The 20,471-nt window shown below is 36.9% G+C and overlaps 1 protein-coding gene across 2 annotated transcripts in view; it reads right to left on the bottom strand.

Moving 5' to 3' along the window:
- Positions 1-20,471, bottom strand: part of LOC100375576 (uncharacterized) — a 30,379-nt gene that overhangs the window by 4,813 nt on the left and 5,095 nt on the right. For both annotated transcript variants that reach the window (XM_085504369.1, XM_085504370.1), the window contains exons 2-8: positions 18,837-19,038; positions 17,165-17,303; positions 16,709-16,840; positions 14,182-14,317; positions 3,191-3,371; positions 2,315-2,571; positions 1,380-1,668 (exon numbers count right to left, since the gene is read on the bottom strand). In XM_085504369.1, coding sequence (XP_085360495.1) covers positions 1,380-1,668; positions 2,315-2,571; positions 3,191-3,371; positions 14,182-14,317; positions 16,709-16,840; positions 17,165-17,303; positions 18,837-19,038 — 1,336 coding nt within the window. The remainder of the gene's footprint in view (positions 1-1,379; positions 1,669-2,314; positions 2,572-3,190; positions 3,372-14,181; positions 14,318-16,708; positions 16,841-17,164; positions 17,304-18,836; positions 19,039-20,471) is intronic.

Here is a 20,471-nt window from a genome sequence, read left to right as displayed (position 1 = left end):
ATGCACATTTCAAACAAATTAAATGAAGATTTAATGTTATTTTCACAATACACATTATTCGAGTAAGTTCCAATTCTGGGGGAATTTTACAGCATACCATAGCATTACCACACCTTCATACTTAATCGCTACAAATACTAAAATTATTTTCCCTTAGCAATACATCCATCTCTATTCAGTGTTTTTCCAAAGAAAATATCCAAGTGTCATGATTAATTTGCATATGAAAATCGTTTTAATCAAATCCATTTTGATGTTAATTTATTCTTGGTTGTATATTATTTGATTGCAAAGAAATCCCAAGATAGTGACCACTTCTGAAATGCTGTAGAATGAACACTTATTTACAAAAAATGTTATATGATGAGGGAATGCAAGTACGGTAATATTAAATGCTATGAAGACAAACCTATATTTCCAGATGCTCTTATGCAAATTAGGGAGACTGAATGAACTGAGTACCGTTCATCTCAGATTGTCTTTGATGGTCATTTCGCTTATTTTCAAAGCATTGAACCAGCGTGGTGAGTCACAGTTCAACCCCACAACATAATGAAAATGTTGTGGAGGCCACCCGCCAGCAGTGGCGTGAAAGGCTGAGATGATGATAGGTTAAATGAGTTTTCTGTGTTTGAATACCGCGATAATCTGTTTCTGTTCACACCATCAAATCTTTAATGCTATTGGTTAGAAATTTGTTCGATTGACGAGCACAGAATGAGTTTGCTTTCAACAGCGTGCAAAGCATGAATTCGCATATCGGAAGATTTTCGTCGCACATGATCGCTTATGATTTTGAAAGTTGCGTGCCCTCATTATTACCAATACCTTAAGCCAGTATGATAACTGTACACATGCAAAAATCAATCATATCAAAGATTCTACAAGATTCCTTAATATAATTGAATTTGATTTACAAATCCATGGTATCCCTACGAACACATGCGTGATCATGTTAGGAAAAGCTGCATTTGACTTCATTTAAATTGAATGATTTGATTGGGTGCACCATTGGGCTAGATCCATCAATCAGCATTCCTCTAACAACGACAACTCACATCAATTTCAAATTTAAACCAATAAATTGTGTCAACACGTCACAACAGCTAACTTCATTTACCATGGAAATACAAAAGTGCACAAGATGTCGTGTTTTACTTCATCAACAGTGAATAGAGGTTTATAGCGAGAATTCTGCCAAGTTATAACGGTGAGACGATGATCGAAAAATGAACCTTGGTTTGCGAAGATGATGTACACCCATATAAGAGAATACATTTGTATATGAAAACTTGACAAGGACTACATGTGCCAACACTAAAGAATTTATCCACTGCAGTTTGCCTTGCATTAGTTATAACATAAATAAATAAATGTACCTGCTGTAAAGGTGGTGTTGACTGCATGGAGGACATAGGCATCAAAGGAGTTTGTTGCAGCATTGATACAGCAGGTTGTTGCTGCATCTGCTGTTGCTGCTGCTGCTGCTGCTGTTGCTGTTGCTGTTGCTGTTGCTGTTGCTGTGGGGCTGGTGCTGGCATTGGTTGTTGTGTTGGCGTCATCGTTCCTTGCGTGGCGACACCCATAAGTAAACTACTGTTACTACTTGACTTGGAATTTGTAGCTGCTAAAAATGTTGTGGTTTGAAAATCCCCAAACGTTCCATCCCTGAAAAACAAGTAAGGAAAGGAAATTTAGACATAGTTCTGCAATCTCGGCGAGTGCACAGTTGCATTAAGGGAATGTAATTTGAATGACTTGCTCATCGCTTTACATAAATAATCGTTACTGGTTGTGTTTATCTTATGTGTTAATATCTTACATAGAATATTGTCTACTTTGAAAAGACGTGTAAACTCACAAACAGTTTGGATTAACACTTGGATGTGGTTGAATAAACGTGACTGTTAGTCATCTTGAAGACTTGCATTGCATGGCTGTTTAAAACATGCCTTCTTAACTTTTCGACAAGAATTTTGCTTAATCCTGCTCAACTAAGTAAACTAACATCACAATTGTAAAAGACAGAAAAATAAATTCTGATTATCAATAACAGCCATCTCACGGAGCATTCTGATGAGGTACATAATCATGGAGGGCGATTTACAAACTGAAATCCGTTCGCCATCTTTCCTTTCATATACCTGGAGCTGCTGTTTAATCAAATGAGTGAAAATGTTTAAGCTATCCAAGCAATTTTTTTCAAAATACAACAAGCGCAGTAAAATTTAAGATACAGGTTTACTGAACGGATACAGCTTAAGGACAATACTGCTCAAAAAAAAATATCTTAAACTGCAATGCATTTACATACCCGACATCTGAGGTTTTACTTGTTGGGGAAGAAGCCGATTTGAAAACAGAGAAATCACCAAAATCACCATTTGCACTGCTTGATGAGAATGCTGTAGAAGTCTGTGCATTTGCTGGATCATTCAAGGTACTTGCGGCTGCAGCTGAACTGAAATCTGCGAATGCATCTTGAGTATTTTGTGTCGTTAATTGCACCGGACTCGGCAAGTCTGTGTCTATCAAAGAATAACTATTATCTGTGGAATTCGCTGAAGTATCCTGAAATCAAATAATAATCAAAGTGAGACCTGCACATTGTTCCTGTGGAAAAGAGATGTACATATCATATCCATTACTGCACCATGAAGATAGTAACATGTTAAAAATCGGTCTTTGTGTTAGATGTCTCTAAAAGTTCCACAGTATGCTACTATAACAACCTATATATCATCTGAAAGCTTAGAAATTGGTAGATACAGTAGTGCATATGTCGTACCAATGTCGGTCTATGGGTTCACCTGATGGCCAATTTCGCTATTGTGCTTTTTTTGACACTTACAGTCACTCGAATGACCTTAGAATTGAACAGGATGTTCGTAACACTGTAAGCTAGACTGATCACATCTTGATTTTTTTTTATGAGCATTTGCTTTCTAGCTATGACTAAATTACTACAAACATGCTAAAGACGGTAGGTTTCCTATATATTCAGTAAAATGATCAAAACTAAATCATGAGCATATTCTTTTCAGTCGAAGTCATAAAAAACATGAAGGTTTTTCTTCAGCGCACCTAACGTTTTTAATAACGTTTTTAAGTAGTTTGTGTCAACATCAGATTTTTGGTAGAAAAATTGACGTCACATTTCAACCATATTTTACAAAGATTTAAAACTCACCTCCGTAGGTTTATTGTTAGCTCCGGTCCCATATGTACTGGCAGCACCTAAATCAACTTTCTTGAGTTTGGTTTTTTTGGTATGTTTTTCTGTTTTGGTGGTTGTTGAAATCTCTGATGTAACTGTTTCTTCTTTGTTTCGGAATTGATACCTGTCAGCCTCTTCTGCTTCATCTTCGCTACTGAAATTGACATAGATAAAAGATCATTATCATTTACCACAAGACAGTGGTGCATGTTGTTTATCATTGTGTCCAAGTGAAATGTATTACTGCCGATAATGCACATGGGTACATGTATACCTAACCATTTTAAAGCAATTACATTGATGTTACGGGCCACAACTACTTAGCATTATTGTTTTAAGTGTGGCTAGTGTAAAATCAACAAGTTATTGTCGATGACATAGTCCCTGTTTGTATTATAGATGTGGGATGTATATACATGAATAAGCTGATGTATGTTTGAACTTGATCGATCCAGGCACATCAAAATATATTGATTAACAACAGCATTCATTAACCCTTTTCCGGTCAAGTCGGTGAAAAACCGCCGTCAATATGGGTATGCTAGAATTTACCACTCCAGCTAGCTAACTGGTTAAGTCGTTGAAAAACGGCCTGCTATTTAGGATGCTCAGACGGTCAAGCGTTTATAATATGTTGTACGGAACCTGATATTTTACACTTGCGAAATTATAAAGGAAGAGAATTTGTTTTTGATTCCGTCAAGTCAAATAAATTAACCAAGTAATAAAGAATGTAATTCTATACACTTGTCAGCTCATTTCACTATTTTACCGTCACAACGTGACGTTTGCGACGACGTAAAAAAAACGCCTTGACCACATTGCAAACTGCAGCATTATAACCGTATTTGAACGATATGATTCATGATTATAACGGTAGTAACGTATTTTGACCAGCTTGGCAAATAGTCCCGGCACTTAGAATGAATAGCATGACGGATTCAAACGGCTGAGCTTAAAATGTCGGCAATCACCAACGTAAAATGACAGGCACAGCTGTTGGGAAATATTCAAGTCGACGTGATTTCACCGTCAGAGCCAGCTTATGTGTATGCAAATTGTAACCAATCCGTGTTCGAAAAAATAACATTTATTTACATAATAATAAATATTCAAATTGTGGCGAGATGCAGTCTTGTCAACATCTGGTCATTCAGTATAAATATGGCCGAGGAAAGTGAGATAAAGCCCAGACTCGCGGTGTGCCTACTTTCCGACACGTACGTCAAAATGCAATCTTTTACAGATAGGAAGTGTTTTATAAAGGCAAGAAGGAAGTGCGTCAATCGTGCAGTGGCACGGGGAGTGATGTTTGACATTGACACGGCAGATTTTTCACCAACAAAGCGTGGGAAAAGAAAGAAATCCAAAGCAAAGGAAACTTTTGAGGTCTGTGAGTTACCAGCCGAACGTACCACGGACACCAGTGATAATAGTCCACTCAAGAAAAGGCGTAAAAAGAAAAAAAACAAATGCAAGTCGGAGACCGTCTCCTCTGACAACGAACATGCAATTACAGAAGAAAGCCATTCGAAGGACTGCAGGGGCAAACCAGGAGGCAAACGTAAATCAAAGATGAACCGTAAAGTGGTTGAAAGTTGAATCACCAGTTGCCGACGAAGCAAATGTCGAAGAAACAGGAGTTGGTCACGCAGAAACACAACGTGCTGTCGAAAATGGGATACAATTTTTGCAAGACAATGTTTGCGATTCCGAACCGTCGACATCCGCCACAACTGCCAACACAGAAAGCAGGGGCCTGAACATATCGACCAGGCGAGTACGCAACAAAACGTCGATGTCGCCAAAGAAATGGTACAAGAAAATGTATGCGATACAGAACAATCAACGCTTGCGAGTTTCCCCAAAAAACAAACTATTAATCAAAGAAAGCTTAGAAAGAACTCCCATGTGCTGAGAGTATTGGAGACACATTAAATATAATTCGAAATTACTTAGCTGAAAACTAATTATGCAAATCAGAAAATTAATATGACCAGATTTGAGTGTAAAACTAATGAGGTCTGCGCAATGTAACAGAACCAAAAAATTATGAATTATTATGCTTATTAGGGAATTAATATGAACAGATTTTTACCCCAAACTAATTAGGTTTGTACATTGTCCTAGAGCATCTTTGTACTAAGTTTCATTGAAATGGAATAATTAACACCGCGAAAACTCCAAAATTTCGACCCCTCTAAAAATTTGACCGCCTATTTATTTGCCGGGTTTCGGTGTTTTATTTACCTCCAAATTTTCGACTCCACTAAAAATTGCCGACTCATTCTTATTCGAAAATTGCGACCAGTTTTAGTTTTCCCCCAAACGAAAAAAAAACCGATGTGAGCGTTCAAACGGGACCTTCCTCAAAGGCATGAATCCGGGTTTCTGATTGACTGAGAGATTTTTATTTTATTGGTAACGAAAATATATTCTAAATAAACGAAGTTTCAAATAAAAACGAACACAAAAATCTCGGCATGCTGCGTTTCTGAATTGTTGATTATTACTGTACTCAGTAGTGATTATAATAATGTACACAAAATAAATTTGTTGAATGGTTATGAAATACAAATAAAAGTCAACTTAGTTTCATCGTAAGCGAATGATTCCGGTCTCGTATAAACGTTTGATGCTGTAGGATATCCGCCATGTTCTCTTAGGTCAAATAGGTCAAATCGCTAATTAACCAATCAAAAAGCTGGATGATGCGAAAACGGCATGATTTTTTTTAAATAAAAAAATTAGTTGTTTTTAAAAAATAAACTGGTCATCTGAAGAATAATTTAACATTGTTCACAGTGATAACAGCTCATTCTCGAAAGGAAGCTTACCCGCTCACGCTAGTCACGATAAAAATCATACACGTGTACTCTTGAATAGACAGACGTCAATGACTACGGTAAAACTTAGACTCTATTTTAGCCGGCAGGATTGATTGAAATGTCCGAAAAATGACGCCAAAATACACCTTAAAAGTCCCATTTTATTTTCTTAAATCCCATTATATTTTTTAATCCAAGGGCGAATTTACGGCAGAATTTGGTCCCTCAAATCACCGGTACGGTGCTCAAATAAGGGACACGTGAGCTTTGATTCTAACCGGATACATTGCACTGGGTCGGGGAGATCGTTTGCTAAACTTCCATGTATCTTTTGTCCAATGGGTACCTGTACTTCGAACATTCACAAGTTTTCCTAGGTAGTGCGAGACAGCTTTGTCTTTTGACCTATTAGTTTTGTGCTGACCTCTTCTCCGCGTCTTGATGTTTTGTTTTGCTTGTCATAATACTCACTGATTGATGACTTTGTTTAGATTTTGAGTTACAACTCGGCCACGACCTTTGCTTTTACCGTGAAACATGAGGAAGTTTACGTCAATTGACGGACATTGCATTTTTTAAAAACTAATGAAGCACACTGTCTATCATCCCCATTTTTTTTTGCTGATTTCTATTCTGAAAAATTCGACCGTCCGAAAATGCACCTTAATTTTGACTCTAAAAACACGTCACATTTCTAACACAAATTATTTAAAACCAGTCGAAATTTTGGAGATTTTACGGTACTTTAGATATCAGTGTGAAAGATTAAAATTGGTTAATTATGCAAATTAGGTAATTAATATGTACAGATTTTAACCCACAATTATTCAGGTCTGTCTATTGTCCTACAGCATCCATGTACATTCATTGATATGTGATGTATAGTATCTGAGATATCAGTGTGAAAGTTGGTTAATTATGCAAATTAGGTGATTAATATGCACAAATATTTACCGGAAACTAATTGGGTCTGCATAATTCTAGATTCATTGAAATATGATGATTAGTACTTTAGATATCAGTAGAAAAGCTGAAAATTAATTATGCAAATTAGGTAATTAATATGCACAATTATTTACCCTAAAACTAATCAGGTCTCTGCATAGTCCTAAAGGATCTATGTACCAAGTTTCATTGAAATGCAATGATTAGTACTTGAGATACCCGTGGAAAAGCTGAAAATTAACTAATTATGCAAATTAGGTGATTAATATGCACAAATATTTATCGAAAACAATCAATCTCTGCATAGTCCTTGAGTATGTAAGTACCAAGTTTCATTGAAATGTAATGCTAACTACTTATATCAAATGCTGAAAATTAATTAATTATGCAAATTAGGTAATTAATATGTACTGATATTACCATAAAAACTATCAGGTCTGTGCAGTGTCGTATGACATCTATGTACCAAGTTTCATTGAAATGTGATGATTAGTACTTGAGATATCAGTGGAAAAACCGAAAATTGACTAATCATTATGCAAATTAGGTAATTAGTATCCACGGATTATTACCAAAAACTAATCAAAACCTAGCATTAGTTCAGAGCATCTATGTACCAAGTTTCATCAAAATCCAATGAGTGGTTGTTTAGATATCAGTGGAACAGTCATGGAACCACTAAAAAATAGCTAATTATCATGCAAATTAGGTAATTAATATGCACAGATTTTTACCAAAAATTAATCAAATCTGCGCATATGTTCAGAGCATCTATGTACCAAGTTTCATCAAAATCCAATAAGTGGTTCTTTAGATATCAGTGGAACAGTCATAGAACAGCTAAAAATTAGCTAATTATCATGCAAATTAGGTAATTAACGAGCATGGATTTTTACCAAAACCTAATCAAATCTGCGCATTGGCCCAGAGCATCTATGCACCAAGTTTCATCAAAAACCAATGTATGGTTCTTGAGATAGCAGTGGAACAGTCGGACACACATACACACATACACACATACACACATACACACATACACACATACACACATACAGACACACTAACTGCAAAGACTCCCATTTTGTGCTTCGCACATGGGAGTCAAAAACGTGTTGTGTATGCACACGCATCGCCAATGGACACGCGTGATGATGAACTTGTATTGGACGAAAAAACTGGTGAACTACGACACAAAATACCAGATGACTTCATAGTTGCAAATGACGATACAGATTCAGAAATCGATGAAGATCGTGCTGAGAATGACGATTTTGTAGAGCAACGTTACCCACCTGCACTTGATAGCGACATTGAAATTGAATCAGACACAGAAATTGGTGCTACATTCGATTATGTTGCCTCCAGCACTGGTGAATATTTACCATTCCAGTTTTTGAACATGAACCACGAACCTATGCTCGTGAGGTGGAATATTTCTACAAATTTATCCCACCAGAACTGATAGAACTGGCTTCCACCGAGACTAATAAATACGCCAAATATCATCAAAAATACATTGCAAAAAAATTAAATGCTCGCTGGCGTAATACAAATTTCAGTGAAATGCAAGCATTCTTTGGTGTGATGATATGTATGGGTGTTGATCACAAATCGGCAATCGACGATTATTGGTCGAGTGACCCCTTTCTGCAGAACATGGGAATTGCATCAGTAATGACTCAGGCCAAATGCTAATGCGTTATTTTCATTTAGCTGATCCAGTAAATGACCCACGACGGGATCCTGACATTGAACGTCGTCGTCAACGATCAGAGGCCGACCCATTGTATAAAATCAACCCGTGGCTGAAACCCGTACTCGAAAATTGTCGGCAATATTATCAGATGGGACAGAAAATTTTGATTGACGAGGGTATGGTGAGATTCAAGGGAAGGTCCATGTTTAAGCAGAGATTGGTCAAGGCATTGAATCGCACGACTAAAGTAACTCACAAATTCTTCAATATCCGCACAGGAAAACAACTGATTGGTGGACACTCGAGTAGAATTCAAAAGTCCATAAGAGAAGTTGGCTCCCTTTCAAGTAACACTCGTTTATTCGTAGTGAAAACATGGATTCGCACGAAATACGCAGACTATCCGGGTGTCAAAAATCGTGTAAGCAGTGCAGCAAGGACGGGAGAAAAACAGCGAGTGGCCGATTATCAGAAACATCGAAAGGATGCCCAATTTGTAAAGTTCACCTTCATGCGGGCGAATGTTTCGCTGCTTTTCATCACAACATGGCACTGAGGGGAAAACGCACCGTGGGAACACAAACACGAAGTACGGAAGAGCAGCCCTCCACATCAGGCAGACGCATGGGAGCAGCCCGCTAACTGCTTGGGTTTTGAATAAACGGTTGGCTTTCGAATCTCGCTGGCGCCGTCTTGTGGTCACGCCCACTTAAGGCGAATCTATATAACAGTAGGGGAGGATCCTCATACTTTAGGAGCTATTCGGCATCGGTCTTACAGTTGGATGGCGATTTCGCTTTCAAATATACCAGGGAAAGTGTTCTATGCTCTTCCATGTCCACACAAAAACGACGAATGAGGTCGATTTTTTCAGCGGTTAGCTTAATGTTACCCCGACGGATCGTTTGAGTGTGAAAGTTTTGTCATTTTCTCCCTGATTTGTAGGAAACTGTTTCTCAACTTGTCTATTTAGTGTCAAGCAGTGTTCAAGAAGGTTAACCTCGTATAATAAATATCGGTAAATTAATCGCATTTATAATATTACCATTTTCGGGCTCAAATCATTCAGGGGAATCCAGACATGTACCAGCCTGAGGATGCGTAAAAACATTGCATGTCCCCTAAGGCATTATAGACTCGCCAAGAGTGGACGCGATTACAAACTGGCGCCAGCGAGATTCGAAAGCCAACCATTTAGTCAAAACCCAAGCAGTTAGCCAATTCGCAAATTGGCTGCCCCAATACTTCTGTAACTTAAATATACGTTGAAATATTTAGTTAGTTAATCGGGTCATGTGGGTGAATATACGTTGCCGTGTGAAGGTAACCCCGATCAAGTCGTTGCAGTTACGTTCTCGTTAGTTTTAGTCTCAGTTTGAGTCGTTAAATATACGCTGTAAGTGTGGACTTGCTCGTACGGTCAAGTCGGTTAATATACGTTAGAGCTTGAATATAACATCAGTTAAGTCACGGAAAGTACGTTGTAATATGTTACACATGTATTTTAAGTCGTTGAATATACGTTGCAATTTGAAATGTACACTGACGGGTCGAGTACGTCAAACACATTCTCCCCCGTACATGTCCCAACTATCTCCATACTCGCGCATTTTTTTTCTTCTTACTTCAAACTTGCATTCATGTAGTGACCTTGTACTTGCTTGTAATGTGTTTTCAATTAAGCAATATTTATTTCAATGTTTAACACGTGTTTATTGAGACTGTACAAAGGGCAAAACATCGTTACTTAACGACAGTAAAAAATGTGTGTTGAAATAAAACAGTGATTTTTTTTATACGAGAAATTGTTGTCCATGGTGGTAATGAAGTGTGTATGCGAACAGATTGCAAAAAATGTGAAAACTGAGGTCGATACAGTCTGTTAACTATGGCATATTTTTGCAAAAATGTCTGGCAGGATAGCATGCACAGATGCTGGCTACTGAAGTGCATTGAATCATGACCGTTTTTCACCGACTTAACCTGATAGCATGAAACTCCCCTGCTAAAACTAAATGACTGCTAACGGGCCATTTTCAAACCCATCAAAAAAAATAAACTTTTGTGCATCAAGGTCCGATGTACCACGACTGAGATAGGGTTTGAAATAGTGAAAACGTGTGATTTTTGACCTACAAATGGGTGCCATTCTTGAATCGAATAATTAAGGTAGAGATGCAGTTTACCTGACAGGTATTTTAATTAGTTAATTGGGAAATCAAGATGACCTCCCTTGTCCACAAAACTATATATTTTCGGAAAGCTTATTGTATGAATTTTAAAAATTTTGTTAGTATTTTTTTGTTATGGACACTTTAGTTTGAAATGTGCACAAAAATGTGCTTTTTTGGTCAAAGGTGATTTACAAAAATTAGCTTCTAAACCATGCTTCTGTTTCCTGTCAAAATTGGTTTATGGGTACATCTGTTTACTAAGAAGGAAGTGCCGTCTTGAAAACTGTCTACCAGTGGTCAATTTTGCAGGGCAGCAGCTCAAATTTCACTACTTCAAGTTTATGCATAAATTAACACCCAGGCTAGTTGTCTGTACGATTGTTGTAACACTGTTCAACCAAAAACAATGCCCCGACGGCATTTTGAAGATAAACACATTGTCAATCATTTGTGAAAATTTCAAAACAAAAGGTCAAAGCGTCTAGGAGCTATTTTTTTTAAAGTTCTGGGATGTGCACTAAAAAGAAGCTGAGATAATTGCTAATTTGCATAACAATTCACTCAGTAAGAAGTTTGCTAATGCTCATAATTAAAGGGGAACTAAATAGAGCCTATTTTGGTGTTTGTATTCATCAAGTTATGTATAGTGATTATAAATTTGAAAAAAAAAATTAAAAAAAATGATTATCTTCAGAGTTATGATGATTTAAATATGAGAAACCATAAACCTGCGAAGGACTTCCGTTTGCGCCATCTTGCCATAAAAAAACGCCCTCATGAGGTATAAACAGGTAAGGTAACAAAGCATGATGACGAAATAGTATCTGATTAAATATAAGCAACTTAGGGAGCCATAGTTGGATGGACTGGTGAATTGATTTCTAGTCTATGTTGTTTCGACTTTTACGTTAATGTTATTTACAAGCGTATCAACATACAAACATTATGGATGTGCAATTGATCGAGACAGGCATTTTTTTTTTTTTTTGTCTAACTGTCTAATAAATGCTGTTTCCAGTATTACACTGTGCGGCGTGCAAATTATTCAAAGTATGGATGCTGGAGTATGCAATCTTGAGTTCGTAGGTTGGTGATGGAAACATTTTCGTCCATGTATTCACGGGGCTGCACTGGCAAATCATGGGACAATTGTCACAGGAACACCAAGCAGATTGTTCACAGACCTCCCGTGTAATTTGAAATAAAACTATTACCTGAACAAGGGGCATCGTCGACGATATACTCTCATCACTCACACTGGACTGATCTGAATCTTCAAAGTATATCGTACTTCCCTGATCATAAGCCCGGAGGCATGAACACGTAAGGGAAAAGTAAGGGATGAGCTTATACTCGAGGACCAGCTCAGAAAAGATGATTTTGTTTTGGGGTTAAACACTGTAACCATCTTGCTAACAACGAAAAATTATCCAAAACAATTATTCGTTCACCACACCGGGCTCGGGAAAATAATATTATTTTCGAAAAAAAAAAAAAAATGCGTCATTGATTTCCACGACACTTACAATGAAGAAACAAACATGCTCATAAAAAAACACGCACATTTTATTACAATACGATTTACATACCGTCAGAATTTACGGTGAAATAATGGGTAGGATCTGTGAGGAAACAGTGGACGAAGGCATTTATCATTATCTTGAGTCGTTTTGGTATGTTTTCGATCGTACGCAAACACGACGCAAAGCAATTTTCCACCATGAGGTTTTTCAGCACGATTTGACCTGGAACAACTTCCTTTGACATAACAGATCATGTCTTTCATTAACCAATCAAAATGATGTGTCATAATGATGAAATTTTCCGATTATTGACTATGATTTTTTAACGCAATGCGGAAGTGAATTACCGCAATGTTAAAATGCGATCTGTTGCACTGATTGCAACGAAAAAACGACGATTTTTTCCCTAAAAACTGGCGATTCGCAATTTCCGAAATATAAACGACGGTTAATAATAACCGTGGGTAAACTTAGCGTGGAGGATGAATTTCACGGTCGCCAACATCATGTCACATCGTTCAAACCCTAGGCATTTCATGATAGTCTCAAAGTAAACCATGCCCAATAACCAGGTACACGACTTAACGATCACATTTTTGGCTTTTCGAAAGCTACAAAGAAATATGGATTACTCCAGTATTGCAACATCGGGGTTCATCCTGAGTAAATGACAGAGTAGAAAGGATGCGAACCACGTTGTGTACGTTCGCCATGTACTCTGAAATTAATGCGAGTTTTCTCATAAAAAAAAAAAACACGAACCAAACTACCATGCCAATCACGATTATTATGAAATGAAACACACCTTTTACACTCATATTTTAAAGAATATCGTCGACGCCCAGTAAAAACACTCTGGGCTTATAATCGTGAATGCTCTCAACTCGATAAATACCTAGTAAAAATATAGGAATGGGCTTCATACTCGGGAGGGGCTTACGATCGGGGAAGTACGGTACTTTAACGCAATTGGGCTTCCACTCTCAGAATACTGTGGTTCAAACGCATAAGGCTCTAACCCAAGTTTTAAAAAGCACATTGTGCATATAAAAGTTGAGTTTATACTAGTAGTACACAATGCTTGGCAGCATGAACGGCTATCTACAATGGCGTATATGAATGCGATCAGATACTAAAACGTCATAGCTTTGAAAAGTACCCGGATGTTAATTATGTTCGTTCGTTGTTTATTCCCCTCCATGAATGGCCTCCATGGTGTTTAATTGCAAGCACTTCAAATGCCTATCCAAGCTACAGTTATAATTAAAACAAAATTAAACCACTGCAATATTATTTCGAATACAGTTTAGAATATACACAACTATAAATTAAGGCCGCATTTAGGTTTGCTTTAAAATGGCTGTAACAGTTCCAAATTTAAATGTTTTATCGTTTTGTTAAAAATTAAATATAGTGCATAATATGGAGATCCCATCATTTCATTTTTTCACCATGTTTCTTTTTTATTATTTATGTACAGCCTTGCTAAATCTTGCTAAGCATTCAAAAGAGAGAATGTTCTCTACCTTAAACAAAAGCATGTGCATATGTTCAATATAATGTCTGTCATTAGGATATTTATTATTATGATAATCAAGCTCTATTGTTCATTCCAAAGCGGGGGGGGGGGGGGGGGGGGTCCTCCTCATGGAATTATTGGGAAAACCCTTTGTTAGCTAAGTGGCATATGTTCCAGTTAAACAAATCACAGCAGTGAAATGCAGGGCTACAGAACAGTACACCCATGTCTTCTACTATCACTACTACACAATGAATAAGTAGACGGTACTCTTCCTACCTTTCATCGTATTCTGGAGGCGAGTCTTCGTCAGACCCTCTTCTTCTACTGCCCTGCTTTCGTCTTCTATGATTGTTCATTTCATCATCAAATTCGCGCACACTAGTCATTCTCGGCTCAGAGTCGTATTTGTCACCTGCAGGCAATAAATATTGCATACAAACGTCACCGAGTGTAGGTGATTAAAATGTTACACTTTGCAATATCATTTCTTCATATTTTTTTCGGTAACGATGACTACATCTGTGAATTATAATGTACTGCGAAAAAATTCCAGAAGATGCGAACATCGAGCAGTAATGCAGAGTCAAAACAAAACATGACTTTTGTGTACTATTCTCACAATTCTAGAGTGACGTGACACGAATGGTAGTCAACATTTTATTTTGCCTGACCAGGGAAGTAACATTATATATATGGATTTGCATAGTTTAGTTACACACAGACTGACAATGCAAGAAATTCTTTAATGTTAAACAGCTGTGGTCGATATGAGACCTATAGGAACAATCAAATAAAACCACAGTTGAAAACCATTGGTAGTGATGCCAACACTCATGAATATACAAGAATATATCCACAACTGTATTATAGTCAGTTTTCTATTGTTTTAGCTGTGGCAATATATTGTGGTGTTCTGATCCATCTGAGGTCAACAAATAACAATGGTACGTGATGCACAACTCTGAGTGCAGAGATAACATCCTTTATTGGCAACTTTGCAAGTGCTGGTCACTTTGCAGTAACATAAGTGATCATTGTCAATTTTGACAATGACAATATTTTTTTGACTCACGATATTTCACTCGTTTTTGGTAAAGAACCAATGTACCCAGATTTAAATTTATTTGGGAATATTTAAGATTCTCTAGTTTATCTATTGCGAGTCACTATTACAACCAAACAAATACACCTTTTAAAGAAATATTGTTTCAGCATACATTATCTCCGGTATTGGCCACAAATAATCTCTTACCGTATTACCCCGGGCACGCGCCCCTCCCTGGGCAAGCGCCCACCCCCCTGTTTTCACAAAAGTTACATGTTGGGGACATCCTCGGTTAAACGCCCAGGGTGATTTTTAGCCAAGAATTAGGTCAACAATAAAGTTGTATTTGTCAAAAACGAACGCGTTTGATTTATTTAAATAGTGTGTTTGTTACGGTAGTTCTCTTTTTGGAGTGTGTGGTGGCCCTGAAAAGGGCCGTTTTGTTTGTGTTTTTACGTAAAAACTCATTGGAAGAGCATCGCCAGGCGATGGACGTGGGGCTCTTTGGCAACGACCAAAAACGTATCCGTGTCCAGCCATTGGTTGGCCACGTAGAGGTCAAAATACGCGTTCTATTTTTACGCGTTAAGTTTGGCTCTTCCGTTTCACCCCCTCCGGAATGTTCTACTTTCGCAGCCTAATCGCAGGTTTTTCGAAAAACGTCGAAAAAACACAAGAATTAGTGGAAATGTTTCTATTTGGGGCGGATTATTGATAGAGGATAATGTCTTTATTACAAAAATGCTGAAAAACCGTGAGTTTTTGCCTTTTTGGTTGCACAACTTTCCCTCTATCATATACACCCAGCGACACCGATGCCAGCTGACTGAACGGGAGCTAGCACTTTTGAGACATTGCTACTTTCTTTCCATCCCTCATCACAGCTATGGCATTACGGTCATGTGGATTATTTTTCTGTCGTTGAAGAAAAACACATTTTGCCGACCTCAAGTCCATTACGATAACCATAATGAGGCATGCCGACGATGGGAACTTGTTGCATCATAATTTTGTCTTGTGTGTGGGTGCGTGAATAAATCATGTTAATGAGGTCGACCAGAGTTTATTTTCAGTCTGTTTTTTATGTATCGCCATTTGGATATGTTTATGTATTCACAATAGTTTGTAAACATTTCACATCAGTAATAAAAGGTTTATTTGTTTCATAACCCTGTCTGCTATTCTTCAGTAATTACGATGCGATGTATCAATATGTGCGTGAACAAAATTATGCTAATGAGGTCATCGCCTTCTTGGATTACAAGCGGTAGTTTTTCCCGGCCGTTTCGACTTGCACTGATCACGGTTACTAAAAATGTAACCGTGCATTGATTACAATATTTACCATAGTTTGTAGTCAATTTCAGTGAGTAATACAACTTCATTCGCTGACATAAAACAAGTTTTATTCTTGAAATTCGACCTTGTGTCTTAGTGTTCCCACAGATCTTGACCGAGTGCTCACGTTTATTGAAACCTCGCATAAATCAAGAAATAAGTACGTGTACAAAGTGTACGAAAGCATTCCTTTATTTGACCTTATCATACGATCACAAAAACAACTTTTTAAAATCTTTTTTGGGGTGGTCCTCGGGTAAGCGCCCACCCCCAATTTTTTCCGATTTTGTACGTTCAGGCCCCTGGGCGCGTGCCCGGGGTAATACGGTAATTCTCAGTTGGAAGCTGCAAGTGGATTGAGTTGTGCATGCAGTTGAAACAAGAATGTCAGTCTATGCAATGAAAATTAAATCCACTCACTGTATTTGTACTGATAACTATCCCCAGACAGCCCAATGTATTTGTCTTTTGTTTTTCTGGCTTTTCTTCTTTCATCTCGAAGTCTGTCATCATCTTGAATAAATCCTACTATTTCTTTGACTTTTTGCCTCACTGGAAAGAAAACAAACACCCAAACTGTCACGTACTATCCATGGGCTAAAAGACATAGCAAATTCTGAGCATACAGGTACACACATACCATACACAGCGTTTGGGATTACCAAATAAGGTATTTAAGTAATGGTAATTGCATTGTGGCAATTTAATTGGCATTTCTTGACTCTAGCTTAGTCAATGATGTACGAATCATACACAAATGATGATTGTCACTGAACTAACAGTGATACACACACGAAACACACAACAATTTTTATGGTCAATACCTATTTTAGGCGAGGCAGAAATCAGGCATTGTACGAGGAAACGAGTACCTACCATTTATACCCTGATCTTTACCGAATTCATCCCTATATTGGAAATCTTCTAAACCTTTTAAATCGTAGATATGTTCCCGTCCACTTGTCACTACTCGTTCTGAACCGTTGAGTATCAAATACTTTAATAATAGAAGACACTATAGAGAAACAAACAAACCAAGAGTAAATACAGTATTTGTGATTGTGCAACTATTTTTATATATTTTTGTTTTTGTTTTAATTTACTGATATTATTAAAATGAAGTCAACTCTTATGTCATTCACCTGATCATGTAGCCATATTATTCTTACATGTATTTTTTTTTTCAGTTAGTTTTAAACTTATTCTCAACTTTGCAACTCAGAATTGAACTAGATTCCCAAGACATAGCAGGGAAACATGCAGCCATGCGGTGCTCAGCAGATCATGTGTTGAATGGGTGCACATTAGACCATTCTTAGATTTAGTTTTGTACATAAAAGAGCCAGTTCCTATTATTCACGACCATAGCTGAAGTGACAGACTGTATTACAAATCTAATGTTGATGTCTGAGGTAGTGCTTTTGAAAGTCAACTTTACAAAACGAACGAGAATATTTTTTTTTACAAATATTTTGATCAAGACTAGTAGCCATAATTATTAACAAAATTATATATTTGTGCAAAATTAACAAAAAAAATTTCAGAAAAATATTCGAAAATGTACTGAAATTGTGGTGGGACAAATTATGCTACTAGTTTCGTTCATTGGAATCATGAATTGAGAGCCCTTTTCAACAGCCAAACAAGCAGAATACATTTTCATAATGAAGCATAGCAATAAGTATCCAGATATACTGTAAAATGACTAATTTTCACTGGGTTAAAATTTCGCTGATTTACCATTTCAGGCATATTCAGTGGGTTTTAAATTCACGGTTTTATCATTTACGTAATGTGTTCTACGCTAAATGTTACATATTCACTGGGTTTTAATTTAGCGCATTTTCCAGACAGCAAAATAAGCAAAATTAAAACCCAGTGAATAATTAACCCCTTTACAGTACATTCCCCTTGTAATAAGCTTTATTTGACTATTCACATTTAGTGAAAAAATAGAAATGCTAAACATAAATACAGAACGGAGAATTACAGAAAATCAACAAAGCAGAAAATGCCACGAAACAGCATATACGACTTTTTGCTCTACAAACAAAAAATATTTCGTTTGAATATTTTTGAATGAATCAACTGGACTCAAGATATCCAGAATAACATTCAGGATTTAAAGAAATAAGTCAATCTTTTAGTAACGAGGACATATACAAATATGAATACCAAAATTACACCTAAATGTAGAGGAACATGAACAGGATGTCCCTAATCAATAAACATCACATTGCAGGTTCAAAGTTCACAGACCTGATTACAGTGATTGAGACGTTTCAGTAATTTTCTGGTATTTTTTTCAAAATGTCAAAATTTTGTTCCATCATTCCAGACATAGTGGCTATGCGTTTTGGGTTAAATTTACTCTTTTATACCTAAAATACGACAAATAATTAGAAACGTCTCATTACGCTAGTTACAATTTTAGATAAAAGGTCTTAAACCAATTTTTGGGATCATGGACACCCCTGACAGAATGTACAGATGATGCCCCCACAAATGAACCCTTTAATAAGACTGAATATACATCCACAACTTGTACCTTGTATGTTCGCCTCCAATTTTTCTTGGGATCTGTAAGCATTCTTTTCCATACCATACCCATTACTTCTGGAAAATGTTCATATGTAAAAGTTTCTTTGGCAATATCGGACATTAGTGTACCATGTGGTCCCCACTGGTCGTCGTTTGTGGCCTCGCGAACTTTAGCCTCCACTTCACTATAGTTCATCACCACATTGGTGCTAAAGAGAAAAAACAAAACAAAGCACAATGTAAAAATTATATTTAAACAAGAATTCCACTTGGGGAAAAAAAAAGATGTTGCATAACAGGGCAAGGACGGTATGTGCGCAATAATGGGCAACACTTAGTAGTTAAGCCAACGATTTAAGCAAACACTCCCGGCTGAGCATTGTTATCATGTAATAATGAGTGATGCGTAGTCCAATTATAATACCACAAACTGTCGAAAATTGGAATCTACATACAGTGTTAGCTTGCTAAGAAATAAAGTAGGATTAGCACATTGTGGACGCTTGTATTTCAGTTATGCGTAAAAGTTCACGACAACATGCGCAATAAATTTTCATATATAATTTCCCAGGCATTCTGAAATAGTGATGGGTTTGTTTTATAAACTATCCATATAAATGAGGGGAAACATTGAATGTTGATGAGTTGCATGCAATGTATACTTGTTTCTATGTCTGTGTACTGACCTCAAGCATTTCAACGATAACAGGGCTGCACGTGGTACATGTACCAATTGACAAATGAGAAAACAGCGTCTCAATAACTGGCAGCACCAGGTATTTCATAAATGCATGTGAATCAAAAATTATTCTTACATACTAAGTAACTTTCTCTATTAGTAGCGTTTACATAAACTATATCTGTACATGTATGACCATAAACACACTATCACTTATGTTAGCTCACTAATAAAGAAATAGAGACCTTGGCTAATAATCTATCACACATTAATTAGCTTTGAGCGATAACATCTTTACCATGGAAATAGTCAGTTTTAGTACTTTTCATCAAAGGAATTGTCGCTAGACATGTTTTTACAACTCTGAGGCCTCATTAATAATAGAAAGCAGAATTACCCGGTAGGGGTTTTTCATGATTATTGAGAGCAGGAAATAAAATTCAATAAACTGGCATTTCAAAAAATTGTATGGGAATTCAAGGATTTTATTATTGTTTCCCACACTGGGTATAAGAATTCAGTAGGGTACACTCAATTCAGCACTCCTTGGAGCATACTAATTATAGATGTACATGCAAGAAAAATGCAGCTGGAGGAGTCCAACAATTTAAAAAATAAAATGTGTTTTTATTACCAACTATACAATGTATATAAAGATATTGACAGCAATGTAACATCAATAAATTATGCAAATATACAAGTACCTACCATTTGAAATATGCAAGTACCCAGTACCTACCATTTGGGTAAAGGTTTCATTACCATGTACATGTACACATACATGTAGTCATACAAGTGCCACGTTACTTTCTGTGGAATTTTGTTTGAAGGGGAAACAAAAAACAAACCAGACAAAGAATTTTATAGCTTTATGGTAAGGTTTACAATTTATTGTACACATCTACGAGGACAATGCTATTTTGACAACTCTTTACAGCTGCAGTAAGCCTAATTTGAGCACAC

Source organism: Saccoglossus kowalevskii, chromosome 10, assembly GCF_978046115.1.
Source record: "Saccoglossus kowalevskii chromosome 10, keSacKowa6.1, whole genome shotgun sequence".
Lineage (NCBI taxonomy): Eukaryota > Metazoa > Hemichordata > Enteropneusta > Harrimaniidae > Saccoglossus > Saccoglossus kowalevskii.
Note: the sequence above shows the minus strand (reverse complement) of the source record. Positions and strands in the feature narration are given on the sequence as shown.